The following is a 20406-nucleotide window of genomic DNA, read 5'->3' as shown; positions in this document are numbered from 1 at the left end:
ACTCTCTCTCTCTCTCTCTCTCTCTCTCTCTCTCTCACATTTTCTACCCACCCAAAAACAATAACATCAGCAACAACCCACGACTACCACCACCTCAAACCCAATGCAAAACAAAAGGATAAAAAAGAAGAGAAAAAAGAAAACTACTGAATGTTTCAAACAGCGTTCGCTGGCCACCCCAAAGCCAAACCCATCACCACCACAAACCCTCACCCATATCCACTAACCACATCAAAGATTTCTTGAAACACATCACAGACCTACGCTCATGACCACCCAAATCAAAACAAACCAAAAACTCACGGCAAACCATACCAAATCCATGACCACCCAAGCCACATGGCGACCACATATCTTAAAGGTCACCCACCAAAATTTAAATCCAAACCACAAGCACTAGACTCGAAGACATCCTTTCAACCATCATTTACTTGACAACAAAGCCCAATTCAAAATAGCAAACCCATAGATCTATGAATAGCATGCCCAAAATCCCATTTTTCAAACCCATACCTAAATCATCCAAACCTAACATCCAAAGAAAATCTATGGGTTTGCTATTTTGATTTGATTTATGATTCAAGTAGTACAAATTTAGATGTGTATTAAATGTCACGTTATTTTAAAATTTTAAATGACATGGCAAAATACCGAGTGAAACGGAAAGGAGAGTATGGGAGAAGCTTGTGAATTTAGAACCCTATAGAACATAAAGGATTACATACACATCATAACGTCTGGAACATACAATAAATATATAAATGGACCAGTCAACTAAATTCCATTGCAGAATCAGGTAAAACCTTTTAAGTATGAATAGTTAGCAATCTCATTAGCAAAATTGGGTGTCAAATGTAATTCCGGATTTTCTTCCTCAGTGGGTAAGGTATCAACGTTACCACAAACCGCTAAGGGTATGGTCAACCACACTTCAAGACCGCCCAAATCATTTTGGTATTCTTCTAAGCAGTTTATACATGCCAAATACGTTCTTCTCCTGCCACAAGTATGGGATAAAAAATGACCGAAACATGGCAGGTGAGAGCTCCCTGTCCAGGTAAGGCAGTGCTGCCACGGCCTGAAGAAGATACATAAAATTAGTATAATCATGCAAGGAAAAGTGAAGAGAAGAAGATTGATTTACCTCCCATGTTGACAAGTCACTTCCACGAGTATTGTAAGGTCGATTAAGCTGCAGCTCAACCAGAAAAGTACATGCCTCAAGATCCCGGAGCTGTAGGATCAAATGGTGGGTCATTAATGATATAATGGAAAGGGAAAACAGAACAAGTTTTGGCATATCAAACAATTTCAAGTTTAATTACATATTGCTCATCCAATGCCTTGTTCTTATTATTAAAATATGGTGGTGCTGCTGCAGTCCCTCCCAGGGTAGAATTGAATGGGAATGGCAGAAGACCTTGGAACCCATCATCAATCCATCGGACTTCTCCCACATAATCAGGAACAAAAAATGATGATGGAAAACGGTGCCATTCACTTCCGACGCATAGTACAGAACCTGCAGCATATAGGATCCAAAACATAAAAGATTTCGATGCGGAAAGAATTTTATTTTTTTTGTAATTTAGTCTAATTTAATTTTGGAAACAATTGTATTTTTATTGGTCAATTAGGTTTATTTGTATTTTATTTAATGTTTAATTTTGGAAACATCTGTATTTTTATTCAATTTCCTAAAGTCAATGATATTTTTTTAATTATTGGGATTTCCCAAGTCATTTAAAATTAAGTTCCCTTAGTCAATTAGAATTAAGGTTTCCTATGTCAATTAGAATTATGTAGTCCTAGTAGTCTATATAAGCATAGTATTGTACTCCTAATCCTATGATGAGGGAATTTTTTTTATGATGAATATGGTCTACATGGTTCAAAACTATTGAGAAAGCATTTAGATCCGGCTATTCTCAAACTTTTCTGTTTCACTCCAACATAACCCACTCATGAGTTTTTTATAATATAATATTTTTATTTATTTATTTTTATATTTGAATTAACCAATAAAAATATCATTGAAATCTCAAATAAAAAAGAATAGAAAAATCATACTTTCATATAATATCTTAATTGAATTGTACGTAATGATCAATAAATATTGTTTAATTCTCTATCTAAATGTCTCAAAATCCTAGCAACAATCTAATTTATTCTATAGAGATTTGAACTAGATTTTTTTCCTTCTTTTTTTGTGGTAATATGATAATTGGGGGTAGGACGACTCAAACCCTAGATGTCTATGTTAGAGAACACTAGGAGGTGCTAACCAATTGAGCTACAAGCGTCTTGCCATGAACTAGAATAAAATCTCTCTTGATATTGTTCCAATTATCTCCAGCCAACCCCAGATGCTATCTCCTAGAGGATATCTCTTGCTTGGTGTTGTCTCCAAAAGAGCCTAAGTGCTGACTCCAGGTTGCCTATCTTTATTTGTTTGTTCTTTAATTTTCATGTTGCATTGTTTGGTTTTGTCCTGCATCAGATTCAAATGGCTATATCACCTTTAAACTTTCGAATACCAAATAAATGATGTCCTTGGAATTGATGTGGTCTTTAAAATTGAGTTGTCTTTCCTATTCTCATGGCATTTTATCTAACTTTAGTTCCCACTGACAATAATGTGTCAGAAAAGTTGCTAAAGTGACACCAAAACTTGATGTAGGACAAATTAGGGATTTGTCTACATTTAGTTGTGGTGGGTTTAGGGTTAGGAAAGAAGAAGAATTAGAAATAAGTTAGGGCTGTTTAGGAGCTGTGTGAACAGTATCCGTGAACAGTAATCTTAGAAAGAAAGAAGAGAAAGAGAAGGAAACAACAAAGGCCAACATAAATATCGCTCAAAACACTCAATTTTATTAATCAACTCATTCTATTTTATTTGAATACAATATATATAAAGACTCTACTTGTACTAGTAGGAATCGTAATAGGATTCCTACTAGTATTTGGACTACTAAATAAAACCTAATAAATACTAACTTGGACCCAAAGTAAATAAACTTAAGATACTAAGAATACTTTAGAAGATTCTAGACTCAACTAAATTACCAAAATACCCTTAATTCACAGGAATTGCAGAAATTACAGATTTGCCCCTCAATATAAAACTGACCATAACTAATAAAATAAAAACCCAAATTAAAAACTGTTTTAACCCTAAAAGACTCATACTTAGACCATTAAAAGGGCACATCTTTCACTTCAATTGGACTTCACGAGGACCCAATAAAATAATTCTTGAATAGGCAAATTTGAAAAGTAATAGCATATTAATCTTCCATAACTCCATCATACTCCTGTTGGAAGAAACTCGGCCTCGAGTTTTAAGGTGTAAATTACAGAAAGAGTAACAAATAATTTAGGGAGAAGAAAATTTAGAAATGCTATTACAGAATTTCAAAGAAAATTCTTGGATGCTGATATCTGAAAAAATAAACTGAAAACATGCGTTTTAAAACAAAAGGAAATGTAAGTTCTGAATAAAACCACCATTAAGAAGTGTATGTTCCTAAGGCTACCATATCAATCAGACAGAACATTATTACTAGTAAAGCTATATTATGTTAAAGGGAACAAGAATACTAGATCATCCAGGCTGGTATAACTACCCTATCTCTTAGTAAGTGTCATCACAAAAATTTAAAAGGACGCACTTTATTGCATTTTAAATTTTCAAGAAATGTAAAATTGTTACCAACAAACATGTACTGTCACGCCTTGAGCTATTCATTTCCTATACCATTTCCATTATAAAAGAACATTGAAGCCAGAATATCAAAGCTACCTCTCATTTGAGACTTTCAAAAGAATACTAGGACAACTGCTTAGAACATTCCTTCTTCATCTCAAGATATGTAAGTGTGTGTGCACACACGCACGTGTATTGGGGGTTGGGGGGGTTGGCATTGTTTCCATGACTTGATAGACAAAATTACCCTAAACCTCACTTCTTTTAATGAATTAAAGGGGGTTATTTAGTGAATTCCTTGATAATCTCATCACCAAGAGGAAATAGTATCATATACATATAGGCAAGATATTGGCTGTTACCCGTTCCGGCATCGTAATGATGCTCTAAAAGCTTGTAAACCTCCAGAGGAGCAGAGTAACCATTAATCAATGAAAAAGTACGAGAATGGGAGGTACACAATATGAGGCTAAGAACCACAGGTCGAAGTAATTTGGCCATCTGCATATATACACAACAAGAAATTGACCATGGGTGAGGACTCATTATCGTATACTGAGAAATGCATGGGAAAATAGAATACACTTACCGTAACAATCAGGGAATTATCAGTGGGATTATATTTATCTCGGAAAAGATCAGGAAAGCTGTCGATGACAGCTGAAGCAGCAACACAAATAAGTGGGTATACTGGATAAAGGAACCTACAAATGTAGTTAGAAAACAATTATCATCAATAATATTTCCCCTGCACTCTTTTAATATAATACTGGAGGTTAAATGGATCTTGATTTCTTCTGATTACAGAACTTAGGAGACCTGAGCAAGAGGTTTGAAATTCAAAATTAATTATCGGAAACAAAGTAGATGATTCATAAATGCACAAATAAAAACCTTTACAGATAGCTGTAACATTATTAAAGGAACAGCCCATAGAAACCAGATAAGAGTACCCTTTTGCAGCCTTTCCAGTAATTTAATTTATAACATTACATGAAATAGGTTAATGCTATATACACAAACAAACCCATACTTATCCAAAGATTGTCCATTCAGGTTCCAGAGATAAATTAAGATCATTGGATTCACTTCCCAAGTAAATTAAGATAATCATTTTCCTAGTTCTTGACCTACATATTATAAAAAAAAAAAACTCTTATGCAAACCATTTATGCAATCAGTTATGATATATGAAGAAGGGTCAACATAAAATGTATTATCAAGTGCCATAAGTTAGAGGGTGATGCTTACAGTAATTCAAAAGAAGTAGAACATCAGAAAATATAATTTTTTATATTTGAAAAAAATCAAAATCATGGAAGAAAAACTATTGAAATGGACTTGTGTCTCATATATGGACTCCCACTCAATTTTGAATGGTAGACCTTTCCAAACTACCTGACACATCTATTCATAGATGCTACCTTTACACTGAGTCACCACCATTTCTTCTATCCTTGAACAAGAAATCACCTCTAACCTCCATTTTTCAATGAGTGAAGGTCGTAGAAAAATATGAATGGCATAAAGGTGAATTAAATACATCAACGTCCAGATTGGTCAGGAAAATATTTACTACATGCTAATTGCAAGTTACTAGCTGAATCTGCTTGATCTCAAATTTTCTCTCCAAACATAGGGATACGAGAATCTTGACTGACACTAGCATGACTATCTGTAGATGTGGCTTTACAAATGTGGGTTATACATGTTTTCCCCTTCCCAAAAAAGAGGGGCATGGACCAACACAAGATAGTGCTTTCTTTCAAAAAAAAAAAAAAAAATGGAACAGTTGAACCACAATCAAGCTTGCTAATTGACAAACATAGAAAAATTTCAAGTACATAATAAATTATTGTTAATATTAGTGGTTTTGGATAGCAAATGATAAGATTATAATTTTAGCATTGAAATGAAAAAAAAAATGTCAAGACACACAAATGTGCATGGAGTGGGGGGGATAGAAGGTATCATCCAAATCCACAACAATTTCTTCTTCTTCCTCTTCATAAAGTAAAATTATCAAACCTTTCTTCTTTGTGTGGCTGCAAAGACATAAATCCCAGCCAAATATACACTGGTGAGACCACAATCAGCAGGTCAGGGACATACTTTTTCCTTGCAATTGGCAAAATTCCCAAGAACAGCAAAGCGAGAATGAAACAGAAGTTAAAATTATTAAATCCATTCCTCAGATAATATAATGCCCCTTCAGTCCCATACAAATGACTTTCACCACCTCCTGCGACATTATATAGCAACAGATTCAACAAAGATGATGTCCATCGTCCGTAGTAGTAGTAGTCAACCAGTAAAGAGACTGCCTGCAAGAATTCCAAATATCTAACATTGTAATGTGCATGCCAAAAGTTACTTAATATGAGATTTAATAACTCTATCGATGCCAATTGCTAAGGTACAGGCATATAAATAATAGATCCATTAAAGTAATATCTAATGATCAAAATTAATGATTAACTTACAAGAAGAGAAAGGGAGGTGACAGCCCCAGCTACAAATGCTTGTTTAAACCTTCTAGCCAAAGAGTAGAATGTGACTGGCAGGAAAGCCAGGATTGAGAATGGCCAGCCAAGGATTACACCAATAGCTGCAACTGCAACTGCCATTGCAGGTTTCTCTAGAAGAAATAACCCCGATGAAAGAGAGATGGCATACATAGAGAATGAACTTGGCAAGAAACCTAGCAAACAATGTCAAGACAATGAAATATAAAAACCAAAGTATAATGGAGCAACTGAAACTCCAAATTTTTAATACTTGACCAAATACAAAAATATAAGGCATCACTAAAGACACAAGACAGAAGCACAATTTGCGAAACAACTTTGACTAATAGAAAGGTCCACCCACTTGTGCTAGCGAAAAAGCAGCCACTGGTTAAGCATAACATTGCAAGTGTGTAACAAGCAAGACGTTTTCCATACTTCCTGGAAAGGGCTACTACCAGAACAGTTTCTGTGATAACAGAGAGGAGACCTAGAAAGAGTCTTACAGCATAGAATACTCTCACCTGCCATGGGAAAGATATTGGTTCATGAATATGTAAAAAATAAAATCTAAAATGCACTTTTTGTCCCTCAAATATGGCCCAAGTTTGATTTCTGTCTCAAATTTTAAAAAATTTCAATTTTGCCCATGAAAAATTTTAAAAAAAAATCACACTTAGACCATATTTCAGGGACAAAAAGTATATTTCAACCTACTAATAAATCAAAACTGGGGTTACAAAGTATCACATATCAATAAAATATCAAAAGAATAGCAATCCAAGGGTATAGAGAAATCATACTTTTTCATCGCCAAACAACCAGGAAGCTGGTCGGCCAACTAATTCATGGAATAGAATATATAAGTATGATCGCAGTGCAAACTGGGAACTGCAGGAAGTGTATATGTTATAACAATACTCAATGTCTTAAATGAAAGTCATGTTAAACCAAGAAATATTTCAAAATAATTCAAGAAAGCTGGAGAGAAACAATAGTCTAACTATTCATCTTTTGATATGTAGGATTTGAAACTAAGATCGATGCCAATCCACCGCACCTTTGCAACTACTTTTTATTTTTATTTTTTTAAAAGATATATTTTATTGCAAAGAGACTAGTGGTTGAAAAGAATTATAAAAGAACAAAATTATATAAGGAGATAGAGGGACTCTATGAATTCCATAATGGAGATGCTATTAGTGAAGCCCCATGCATGAGACCAATCAAACAAAGAACCAGTAAACATAGGCAACAATTGAGTCCCTGTACTTTCCACATCCTCAAACCTAAACCAGTTTTGTTCCAGCTAAATTGTCCACATCAAACATAATGGAACTAAGTTCCAAATGTCCAACGAATTAACTGTGGTGGATCATAAAACACGCAACTACCTTACTCCTGATAACCCAATTTCTAAACAACAAACTAATATATAACTTTAGAAGAAAAAAACAGGGAAGCATGAAATGCAAAAGGTATGATAAATCAAACTTAATCATGGAGGCATGAACAAAAAAAAAAACTAAAGTGTTATGGTGGGTGCGTGGGGGTTTGCAAAAGAAAGCAAGATTAAGCAGGAAATTAATCGAGTCGGAGGAGGGAGGTAGAAGAAGAGCAGAAGACCTGTACTCCCAGGTTTGGAAGCCAGATTTGTAGAGAAGAAAATGGAGAGGCTCCCAGTAATTGAAGACCTCGTCGCAGTCGTGAATGATGTTAGATGTGGCGCTCATGTAGCGTAGCGTTCCTAGAACAAACAAAGGCAACAACCACCTCAATCCCTCTTCTCCTCGCGTACTACCACCACTAGAAGAAGGCTTGTCGTGCTTCGTGTACCACTCTCCTCCTCCTCCCCCTACTGATTCCGATGTTGCAGGATCTGACGCTGCTACTGCCCGCCTCTGCCTCGTCGATACCGACATCTTCACTCTCTTTCTCTCTCTCTCTCTCTCTCTCTCTCTCTCTTCCTCTCCTCAAATGATGCTCTCCTTCCCCTCCAAGCAAACCTATTTTTTTTTAGTGCAGAAGAGACTCTTTCCTCTTTCCTCTTTCCTCTTTCCGCTTTCTTTTCTTTCTTTTTTGTTTAAAAAAATATATCTGTTTTATTGCATTATTATTATTAGAACTCAACCCCATTTCAGAATTGCTTATTTTTTTCATACTCTATTTGCATCATATAATACAAAAAGCTAAAAGCAAACCTTTTTATTATTATTTTTTAATCTATGTTTAAAAAACGGTTCATAATCTTTCAAATATTTCTATATAATCCCTAATCTTTTAAATAAATGCATATAAAAAAAAGTATCTATGTGAAAAGAATTTCTATTTGAAAAAGTATGAAACTTTTTTTTTTTTTTTTTTGAGTAAAGACAAAGTATGAAATTATATACATAAAAGATGTGTAATATAAAGTTAATCTCATTCGCATAAGAATTTTGATATATATTTGCTAAAAGCAATATCCATTTACTAAAAACTTCTAAGAATGATAATGAATATCATCAACTTCCAGCAATAAGCAACTGAGTTTTGTTAAAATATTGTCACAATATTTAAATTTTTACAATACACGATGTCATATACTACAATTGAAACTTTACATCAAATACCTTCAACCATATACATCAATTTTTTTTTCATTTATACTTTCTTTTTTATCATTCTACATGAGTCTAGGTGCAATGTCTAGCTTACTTAATTTTCAATGAACACACATTTTAGGCAATAAAAGAAAAAAAAAACAAAACAAAACAAAAAACAAAAAACAAAAGACGTGTGTCATCGAATTTTCCATTAGATAAATTATAAGTTTCGAAGATTTAAACTTAAAAAATCAATGTTCTCTAGGTAACATATAAAACATCTTGTAGGGACACAAAATCTTTAACGGCCCGACAACGACGTTGGGCTCGCACACGGAAGGTCCCTCACAATAATATTTGTAGAGAGTGGGCTTGAAAGGCCAGCGTTGGATCACAGGGCGACATTTCGGGCCAGACCATAGTTGAACCAGTATGAGAACGAGCTTTGGGCTGGATATTCAGGCCCATCAATCTTGTATCTAGGAGGATTCGGCTCCTCGGATCATGTCCGAGGAGCGATGGTGCTGTCCCCGGTTACCCGTCGGAGGATTTTTATGTGGTGTCCGGCGTGTATTATCCAGACATTCTCTTTCATCAAGTCTTCCTCCAGAAGCTAGATGGGGGACCCCCTTTCTTTGGTCACATAACATTCTCTTTTATACTAGCCTACGTTCGTCGTCCTTCGTCCACGTGTAGGGTCGATCTTTCCAGGGCAGATATCTGTCCCATCAGTCTAATCCCTGAATTATGGGAGATGGTCCATAAAGCCTAAAAATCCGGCTCTGTTTGGGGCGATGTCATGTCAATGAAGGGTATTAAGGACTATTTCCGTGAGATATTTTCTGATCTTTCAAGTTTGCCTGTATCCCATTCTCGTCAATGGGGTTCTGGGCTTTCCGAGGACTGAGCGGTCCTCGGACCATCTTTGAACCACATCGGACTCACTATTTTTGGGCTTGGGCCCTGGCCTCCTTTAGTTTGGTGACCTGTGGACTCCCCATAAGCGAGCGAGCCGGGCCCATAGACTATTGGGCCCTACACATCTTATATCACCATTGCAACTTTGCAAGCATTACTATCATCTAAAACTCAGAATACGTGAAAAAAATTTTGGGATGTTAAAATTTAGTTGGAGTATTTTGGACATTACACAATAGAATATTTTAAGAATCATAAACTTTCATTAAAGTTTAACTAAGATAATAACAATATAACATATTTGCTATTTTCCAAAATATTAAGATGTTAGATGTGGCGCTCATGTAGCGTAGCGTTCCTAGAACAAACAAAGGCAATAACCACCTCAATCCCTCTTCTCCTCGCATATTACCACCACTAGAAGAAGGCTTGTCGTGCTTCGTGTACCACTCTCCTCCTCCTCCTCCTCCTGATTCCGATGTTGCAGGATCTGACGCTGCTACTGCCCGCCTCTGCCTCGTCGATACCGACATCTTCACTCTCTCTCTCTCCTCAAATGATGCTCTCCTTCCCCCCCAAGCAAACCTATTTTTTTAGTGCAGAAGAGACTCTTTCCTCTTTCCTCTTTCTTTTCTTTCTTTTTTGTTTTTTTTTTAAAATATATATATATATATATATATATATATTTTATTGCATTATTATTATTATTAGAGCATTCTTATCAAGCCTTGCATATGCTATAAATGCTATTTTTTAGCATTTTAAACCCAAAAATCCACTCCATCAAACCTGGTAAATGTTATAAAATTTGCAATTCTGCTATTCTTAATATTTTATTAATTTATTTATTCTCTCTCTCCAACTCTCTATCTCCCACATCTTTCTCTTTCTCTAGTTCTCTCTTCGTCTCCCACATCTCTCTCATTTCCTCTCTCTCTCTCTCTCTCTCTCTCTCTCTCACAACAAGATCGTACATTTGAGATCGGCTTTTTGGTGAGGAGAACGGCTTGATGGCGTGAGATCGGCGTGGAGGAGATCAACGTGGAGATCGGCGTGTTGTGTGTTTTCTTGTGATTGTTGTGGCGGTTTTTTTGTGGTTCTTGTGGTGGTGGTTTCTTGTTGTGACTGGAGTTGTGGCTGTAATGTTTGGTGGGTATCGGTGGTGCTTGGCGATGGTTTTGGTTGGAGTTGAGATCAGGGTGGTGGGTTTTGGCTGGAGTTGAGATCGAGGTGGTGGGTTTGGTTGGGGTTGAGAACGAGGTGGGTGGGTGGTGGTGGAGGTGGGTTGCTGTGGCTGAGGCATGGGTCTTGGGTTTGATGGGTTTCTTTATCCTCTGCCTCCCTCTCTTCCTCTCATGGTGAGGCTTCTCTCTCTCAAGTTTAGTTTAGATTTTGTTTTTTTTTTTTTTTGTTTTTTTTGGCTATAGGGTTGATTTTTGGATGGATGTTGATTGTGGTGGCAGTAGGTTGGCCATGGGTTTGGGTTTGCTGTGGAATGTTGATGGTTTATGATGGCTGACAGTGGCTAGCCATTGAGAAGAAAGTGGTGGAAAGAGAGAGAAAGTGGTAAAATAAAAATAATATTATTTAAATGCAGTTGTAAAAAAAATAGAATATTTGATGTTTGGTAGATTGTAAAATGGTATGTTAAAATTGATAAAGTAGGATTTTGAAGTGCTAAATGCTAAAATATTTAGCATTTTTGATGAGAATGCTCTAAGAACTCCATTTCAGAATTGCTTATTTTTTTTCATAGTCTATTTGCATCATATAATACAAAAGGCTAAAAGCAAACCTTTTTATTATTATTTTTTAATCTATTTTTAAAAAACGGTTCATAATCTTTCAAATATTTCTATATAATCCCTAATCTTTTAAATAAATGCATATAAAAAAAAAAGTATCTATGTGAAAATAATTTCTATTTGAAAAAGTATGAAACCTTCTTTTTTTTTTTTTTTTTTTTTTTTTTGGAGTAAAGAAAAAGTATGAAACTATATACGTAAAAAATGTGTAATACAAAGTTAATCTCATTCGCATAAAAATTTTGATACATATTTGTTAAAAACAATATCCACTCACTAAAAACTTCTAAGAATGATAATGAATATCATCAACTTCCAGCAATAAGCAACTGAGTTTTGTTAAAATATTGTCACAATATTTAAATTTTTATAATGAACGATGTCATATGCTACAATTAAAGCTTTATATCAAATACTTTCAACCATACACATCAAATTTTTTTTTTTCATTTATACTTTCTTTTTTATCATTCTACATGAGTCTAAGTGCAATGTCTAGCTTACTTAATTTTCAATGAACACACATTTTACGCAATAAAAGAAAAAAAGAAAAAAAACAAAAGACATGTGTCATCGAATTTTCCATTAGATAAATTATAATTTTTAAAGATTTAAACTTAGAAAATCAATGTTCTCTAGGTAACATGTAAAACATCTTATATCACCGTTGCAACTTTGCAAGCATTACTATCATCTAAAACTCAAAATACGTGAAAAAAATTTTAGGATGTTAAAATTTAGTTTGAGTATTTTAGACATTACACAATAGAATATTTTAAGAATCATAAACTTTCATTAGAGTTTAACTAAGATAATAACAATATGACATATTTGCTATTTTCCAAAATATTAAGGGGGGAAATTGCTTGATTTTAAAATTTTAGGAGAAATTGTGAATTACCCCAAACATAAAGGACGAAAAGTGTTTTAATCCTAAGTTTTTGTGTGTGTGTGTGTGTGTGTGTGTGAAATTATGTGTTTTTACTTAAAATGGTGCATAAAGAAAAAAGAAAAAAAAAAACAAAAACAAAACAAAAAAACAAAAAGTGAACCCAAGTAAGTCGAACAATAAATTTTGGCTCAACAAAATTGACTAAACCAAAAAAAAAAAAAAATCTAGAAACACAACAGAATGACACAACATTTTCGTAATATTTTTATAATTTTGTTATATTTTACTTTGACTTATAAATAATTGACACCACAGCAGTTATGAAAAATATTGTGAAGACAACAAGATGTCTTCACATTTTCACAAGAGAAATGTTATGTCTACAATATTTTTACAACAAATGTGATATTAAGTTATTTGGTTCATTTGATTTTCTATAACATTAAAATAATCTAAAATTATAAAATATATCACATCACCTTCTTAAATGGGGAGATTTTACATTACTTATTAGCATGGATGTAATAATTTATTGTTGCCCATACTAATAATTTTATTTTACTCATGAGTATGACTAAAATATCAAGAAAACCCTAAAATACCTTAAAAAAAACTTCTAAAATGACTAAAATACCCTTGGAACAACCAAAATGACTAAAATGCATTGAGAATGTCCGTAATATCCCTAAAACCTCCAAAAATGATTACAATACCCCCCAAAACTTTTAAAATGACCAAAATACCCTAAAACCTCTAAAATTACCAAAATACCCTCGAAACCTATAAAATGACTAAAATACCCTTGAAACCTCTAAAATGACGACCAAAATACTCCCAAAACAACTAGAATAACCAAAATATTCCTAAAACCACTAGAATGAACAAAATACCCCTAAACCTAAAAAACTACTAAAATAACCCTGAAGCTTCTAAAATGATCAAAATACCTTGAAACTTCTCAAATGATTGAAATACCCCCAAAACCTCTAAAATGATGAAAAATACTTTGAAACATCTAAAATGACAAAAAATTCCCAGAAACCTCTAAAATGACAAAAAAAAAAAAACCCTTGAAACCTTTGTATATAAACCCATAATTTCTCTCTTTGCTTTCTTGTGTGTGATTATGGTTTTTCACCACCTAACCCAATGTTCAAGTGACCACATGATTTTGTTCTCTTTATAGAGGAAAACACAACCGAACATAAACACACCTCAAAGGATGTATAGATCTCACTTTTATTTTGGTTCAAAGATGGCCACCCAAATACTTGCAAATACTATTTTTCTCACACTACATCAATAAATTTAAATTTAGAGATTGGATGAGAAGGCATTAGGCACCACACACATTCATCAACTACAAGCAAAAAAAAAAAAATATGAAAATTTTACATTTCCACGTCTATCACACGTGAAAGAAAACAAGAAAAAGGGAATAATAAATAATTGAAAATTTAACTGCCATCAAGTCACTTGTTTGATTAGAACCTGAGATCGCAAATAAATATGAAGCTTAATTCAAAGAAATGAATTCCGAATAGACTTATTCCACGAGTAAGATGCAGCTCTCAATTTCATCAATGTATGGATATGGTCTTAAGGCGAAAAGATCCATCATGTGAATTCAATTAATGATTGTAGGGAAATGGATATATAGTGCCTAATTAACATTAGCCCAAATACTAGAAATAAGCCCAATACTGACTGGCCCACTTTGAGATAAGCATCTCCAAAAGAATCAAGCCTCGGATCATAGACCAAGCATAGCGTCATCTTAAATCCAAATGCTGAGAACCCCATCCAAGGTCTAACCAAGCTTCAGAGGTAGAATTCTAGAAATCATGAGGTTCTCCAAGGAAGATTTCTGAAGCTTCCTAATGATTCTATAGTAACCTCTACATTAATGAAGTTCACTTGCCTAACACCACCGCATTTAATGCAAAATGACAAACCTGAACAGTAAAAGAAGCCTTAAGAGTCTTCTATAGGGGTGTCAAATGGGTGGGTTTTGGTAGGTTTAGGGTGGGCATAGTTGGGTTGGGTATATAAAAGTCATTTACTCATTTATTTCCTATTTAACTAATTACTTCTAACCTAAACCTAACCTAACCCAGTTATTATAGGTAAACCCCAACCCACCCAATTACTTAATAATCAAAATTACCAAAATTCCCCTAAAACTCGAAAATGACCAAAGTACTCATAAAATCCTTTAAATTTACCAAAATACCTCTTAAACCTAAAAAAGACCAAATATGCTAAAAAAAAAAACCACTAAAAATGACCAAAATACCCCCTGAAACCTAAAAAATGACTAAAATACCCCTGAAACTAAAAAAGGATCAAAATACCCCCTGAAACCTAAAAGTTACAAAAATACCCCTAAACCTAAAAAAAATACTGAAATACCCTTGAAACCTAAAAATGACCAAAATAACCTCAAAACCTAAAAATTGACAAAAATACCCCTGAAATCTAAAAACTGACCAAAATTCCCCCGAAACGTACGTAAAAATTGACCAAAATACCCACTAAACCTAAAAATTGATAGAAATACTCCTAAAACCTAAAAATGATTAAAATACCCCCGAAACCGAAAAAATGACTAAAATACCCCTGAAACCTAAAAACTGACCAAAATACTCCTGAAACCTAAAAATTATCAAACTACCCCCTAAATCTAATAAAATGACCAAAATACCCTCGAAATCTAAAAAATGACCAAAATAGCCCTGAAACCTAAAAATTAACCAAAATACTGCCTAAACCTAAAAAATGACCAAAATACCTCCAAAACCTAAAGAATGATCGAAATAACACCGAAACCTAAAAATTGACCAAAATAACCCCTATTTCGGTAGTTTTCTAGGTTTTAGAGGTCTTTTAGTCATTTTTAGGTTTAGAGGGTATTTTGTTCCTTTTTTTTTTTTTTTTTTAAATGTTTAGAGAGTATTTTGGTCATTTTTTATTTTTGGGGATATTTTGGTCATTTTTTAGATTTTGACGGTATTTTGATCATTTTTTAGGTTTAGGAGGTATTTTGATCAATTTTTAGGTTTAAAGGGTATTTCAATCATTTTTTAGGTTTAAGGGGTAATGATGCATGACAATCAGTAGGCTGGAATGTTTCAAGTTATGGTGATGGCTTTATGACCTGAAAAGAAAGAAAAAACTGTTAAGGATGACCAGTGTAACTCGGCCCAGGACCCTCTAACGGTTAAGTTAGTTTTCTCTCTAGAACACAAAGATGGGAAACTGTCAATCATAGAACTTAACCTCAGGTGAATGGGACTTGATCCTTTTATAGAGAGTTAGAAGTGGGTCTACTTGTTCGGATCCGCCACCATCATGGGAGATGTGTGTGGTTAATGAAGAAAATGGGGTACGTGGAGTGGATTATGGGGAATCCTCTCCATGTTTTAGGAGTAGTGCATCATGGTTTGGTTGTATGGAACCTTTTGAAAAGTTCTTTTAAAATTCACGAAGTGTTGTCTAGTCATCCATGCACTTGTGTCATGGATGACTATCCTGAGATTGGATGGTCTCGTTACCTATGGACGAATACTGTTCATGCACACATTCTTTTTGCTGAGCTTCTTTCCTCGCGAAGCTTTCTAGACGTGGTCTGGTTATGGATGACCACTTTGGACAAACTAAATTTAATTCAATCCCTATCAGTTATCCCCTTGTCCTTGTGTTGTCTGTGTTACTATTGGCTTGACATGTGGTAGTTTTTCATTGGCTGAAGCATTCTCCAGGTAGGATGTCAAGGTGATTTGAAATCAAAGGTTCAAGATGTTAACACATGGCATAATCCTAGTGGCTTACCAGTCACGTCATTTCGTTATTCAAAAAAAAAAAAAAAAAAAATTGTCGCGTGGCGCATTCTAATTAGTTCACGTCCTTTCAATTTCCCACCCTACTAACTATAAATAGGACAATACCTCTCCTACCCTCTCACATTTCTCATATTTTCTTCTTTGACATCAGTTGTTCAGCATTTTGTCTAGGAGTTTCCTTCTGTCCTTAGTCATCCTCGTTTTGAGCCAGGTATCCTCTTTTTCTAGTTTGTAGGTTTTTCTTTAGAGTTCTTTTCAAAATGTTTGAGATAATAGTGTCCTCGTCTAGTGATAAGGATGAGAGAGAGATAGAAGAGTATCATGATGAGAGTAACAGTAGTGGTAGTAGTAGTGAGAGTAGTAGTAGAAAGAATAGTTCTTTAGACGAGCATTACTCGTTTGGAGTTCCTAGTGTTCCTTTAGTGGTTCTCTAGGAAGAGTTAAGGCAAAGGGCGGCGTCAAGCTCTTTTACTGGTCCGTCCACTAGTGTTCTAGCGTTCATCCCCTCTCCAAGTGAGGAGGAGGATATTTTGTACTGTTGTGCTGTGATAAGAATTAACAAGCATTAAAGGATCCATTGCATGTTCTAGTTTGGCCTATTACTAGAGCAAGATCCAAAAAGATCAAAGAAGCACTTAATGGGCTGATTCAAGAGATTTGGGCTGATTCTAACTAAGGGTCGTTAATTGGCCGGGTCGGGCTAGCCCAGCCCATTTTTACTTGGCCCAAGGGCACATTGGACTGAGCATAATGGGCTATTAACTAGTTAACGGGCCGGGTCGGGCTAGGTCGAAAGAGAAAACCCCAGCCCACGACCCTACCCATAGGCAATGCCCATTTTGTCTAAAACGGGCTAGGCTACTAGGTTGGGCCTAGTGGGCTACCAATGGAATTGTGTTAGCATATTATTTTATTATTTTTATAAAGAAAGAATCATTTTTTTATAAGAGAATAATTAATCTATTTTTTTTAAAGAAAAAGAATCAAAGAATTTAATACTTAATTACAATATTTTTTTAACAGTCAAATCAATTTAATTTTTTTTAATTAAGGCTTCAAATAGTTTTTTTTTTTTTTTTTTTTTATCTTTAATAAAAAAAATATCAAATGGTTAATTCAAATTTGTTGGACTACTAGAAAAATATATATTTAATAAACTAAGTTTAGCACAATTACTTTAAGTATCTTAGTGGTTGGGAGAGTTCTCTTAAGAAATTTTTCTACAATATCTCAAGATCAATCTTTCATACAGCTCTTATATATTTTTGTTATAAATTCTAAGTTATTGGACTGGATAATGGGTCAGGCCAACGGGCTGGGCTACTAGGCTAGCCCATCGGGTGCCCATGGGCATAAAAACTAGCCCATGGCCTAACCCATTGGGCTAGTGGGCTACCCATGGGCCTCAATAACAACGGGATGGGCCACCCATTAGCTTGATGGGCTACCGGGTTTCTAGGTCAGGCCGTGGGCCATGGGCTATTTGATGACCCTTAATTCTAACATAGGACATTACAAGCTTGGCCCAAAGGAAGATGAAGGCATAATAAATTTAATCCAAGCTATTGAGGGTTGATCTAGCTTAATTAAGCGTGATTTATGGTGTGGATTAATGACTGATTGACTTTCTAGCTCCATACTAATTAATAGATATTTTTCCTATTCTGGAGATGCTAATTTTAGACCAAATCCACCTTAATTTTAGGCTTATATTATTTAGAACGTTTTTTTTTAGCTATTTTCCTATTTTGGAGCTGCTAATTTCGAATTAAATCAACTTTAATTTTAGGCTTTTATTATTTAGTACGTTTTTTACGTTTTCCTATTTTTAGTCATGTCTTATAAATAGGGATGGCAATTTTTGCCTGATCCGCAGGTACCCAGCTTGGCCCGACCCTAATGGGCCGGGTTTTACCTGGTCCGATTAGGAATACGGTCGGGTATGGGTTTTTTTTTAAAAACCCGAAGCGGGTCCGGGTTTTATAAAAAAACCCGAAACCCGACCCGGATATAACCCGATTAAAATTACAAAAAAAAGCCCCCTATATATATAGAGCTATAACTAACCCTAGCCCCTCATTTGTTCAGCAGCAGCTCGCCTCCCTCACAGTGCCTCACCCTCATAGAAGCACACTCAAGCTCTCATTCTCACTCTCATCCATCCTCATAGTCACAGCCACTGCCTCCCTCAAGCCATCACTATCACAATCTCACGGTCTCACCCACCGCATGGTCGTTGCCCCCCTCAAGCACTCACTCTCACCCACCCTCACGGCCTCACTTTTACTCAGCCACTCCTCCTCCATGCGTTTCCACGTCCACCCTGCTGTCGACGCCAAGCCAACATTCCTCCCTCTCTGATTTGTCACCGCTCACCGTAAGACTGTGAGAGTGAAATTTCCTAGATTTGCCAAGCCAACGTCCACCTCACTGCGTTCGTTCCCCAAATTTATTTTTTTTGGGTTAATTTCCTAATTCTTATATGATTTCTGTTATTGGGTTTGGTTGTATTGTTTTTGGTTTGATAATTGATTAATTCTGTAATTTTTTTTTTTTGGTGATTTGTGATGTGAAGTGTGGAAAATGAAAGCATGGGTCTTGTGATTTGTGTCTAGCTTACCATGCATTAATGAAAATGGCTTGGCTATGATTTGTAATTTTGTAATTTCTGATGTGAAGCCTAGAATTCTTTTTTTTAAAATTGGGTCAAGGTTTAGGGCCTTTAGATTGGGCCCTGAAGGGGGACTGCTGGACGGAGCCTGGCTAGGACAGGTCCGGGCCTTGGAAAAAAACCCGGTTAGTAAATAGGCCGGGTCTGGGCCGCGAGTCTTGGCCCGCGGGTCGGGTTCGGGTATGTAAAAACCCGGCCCAAACCCGACCCGTTGTCATTCCTACTTATAAATAGCATGCACTCATTGTAATAGAAGATAATTGACAAAAAACCAGAAAAATGTGAGGTTTTACTTCTTCTTTTGGTTCTTCAAGAACTGTGAACTTATTAGAGATTCTTCCTTGTGGCATTCAAATTTTATACATTCGGTTTGTGATTCAGTTATAATCATTGGGTCTAGGTTTGTTACTTATACCTTTGGTTCACGTTTCATTGATAAACGTTGGGTTAGGGTTTCTATCAAAATCTAAATTGTAGCTTTCTTGGGCAAATATTCCAATATTATTTGTTGGGTCTCAAAGCATGTCGATTGAGGTTCGCATCATGTTGTAGGCATTCCCTCAAGAACGGACGAGAAAAAGCAAAACTCTCTTAGGGGTTGGTATCAGATTCTAGATGATCTTAAACCTCGTCTAGTTGTCCCTGGTGAGTGGTGTTGTACTCCCAACTTAGGGGTTGGTATATATAAGGCCTACCTACTAGGGGGTCTTAGGTTACCTCTTAATGCCTTTGCTGGGGAGATCCTCTATAGGCTAGGTATAGGTATAAACCAACTCAACCCCAACGCATGGAGGCTCATTATATTCATGCAGGTGTTATAGAGGAAGGTTTTTTATGGGAGCCATCCTCTTACTGTGGACGAGTTTCTATACTACTATAAACCTTCGGAGATAAGTCAATCCTTAGGTTTCTATCAATTTTTTGCCAGAGGTTCCAGTTGTAGGTTGGTTAAGTCCCTTCCCTTGTCTGATGGGAGATGGAGGATGAAGTTTTCCTTCGTCTTAGGGTTTTGGGTAGGGAACCCTATTGAGGTAGGCAGGGACCCATTTCCTCCCTACATTGGTGAGATGGGTCATTTTCGTCCAGAGAGTATGTCATTTTTCACAGCTTGTATTACTTCTTTTGTTATATTTATCTAACTCCATTTTTTTATTTATTGCCATAAGACGACCCTCTGAGCAAATTCTTCCTAGACCACACTTTTTTGTAGACAAGACTTTCCACTTCTTAGTAACACTTTGTTGTCTCACAACTTGGGGACTTGGACCTGAGCCTACAGAAGAAGCACTTGCCCACGAGCTCACCACCCGTAGACATAAGTTATTCATTTCACTGTGTTTTGGCTAGATAATTTGTCTAGACTTTAACATATCTTTCTTCTTTGTATGAATGACAACCATGAAAGAAAACAAAGGAAAGGGTGTGGTTGGTGAGGAAGCTACATAGTCTAGGGATGAGGATATTGACCAAACTCGTCCTC

The 20406-nt window shown here is 35.5% G+C and overlaps 1 protein-coding gene across 2 annotated transcripts; it reads right to left on the bottom strand.

Annotated features, from left to right (window-relative positions):
* Positions 1–681: 681 nt before the first annotated feature.
* On the bottom strand, positions 682–10281 carry LOC126695135 (dol-P-Man:Man(6)GlcNAc(2)-PP-Dol alpha-1,2-mannosyltransferase). Of its 2 annotated transcripts, XM_050391778.1 has the most exons (11): positions 10101–10281; positions 7840–7986; positions 7017–7104; positions 6578–6737; positions 6190–6407; positions 5735–6030; positions 4296–4410; positions 4069–4207; positions 1326–1522; positions 1145–1234; positions 682–1078 (listed from the first exon to the last, which is right to left on the bottom strand). In XM_050391778.1, exons 1-11 carry the CDS (start codon positions 10247–10249, stop codon positions 947–949), a joined length of 1731 nt encoding a protein of 576 aa, XP_050247735.1. In that variant the 5' UTR covers positions 10250–10281; the 3' UTR covers positions 682–946. The 2 variants fall into 2 exon arrangements, with proteins under 2 accessions (XP_050247735.1, XP_050247734.1); XM_050391777.1 differs by lacking the exon at positions 10101–10281 and having other exon boundaries at positions 7840–8273.
* Between the last annotated feature and the right edge of the window lie 10125 nt (positions 10282–20406).

Source organism: Quercus robur, chromosome 8, assembly GCF_932294415.1.
Source record: "Quercus robur chromosome 8, dhQueRobu3.1, whole genome shotgun sequence".
NCBI lineage: Eukaryota > Viridiplantae > Streptophyta > Magnoliopsida > Fagales > Fagaceae > Quercus > Quercus robur.
The sequence above is the reverse complement of the archived record's forward strand: the minus strand, read 5'-3'. Positions and strand labels throughout refer to the sequence as shown.

Bases quoted from the DNA above. Each gene is read 5' to 3' on its own strand.
- LOC126695135 (XM_050391778.1), bottom strand. From the start codon at position 10,249: ATGTCGGTATCGACGAGGCAGAGGCGGGCAGTAGCAGCGTCAGATCCT. The intron at 6,738-7,016 runs GTATGATTTCTC...TTCCCATGGCAG, and splicing joins GGTTGTTTGGCGATGAAAAA to GTGAGAGTATTCTATGCTGT. The intron at 4,208-4,295 runs GTAAGTGTATTC...GTATATATGCAG, and splicing joins ATAATTCCCTGATTGTTACG to ATGGCCAAATTACTTCGACC.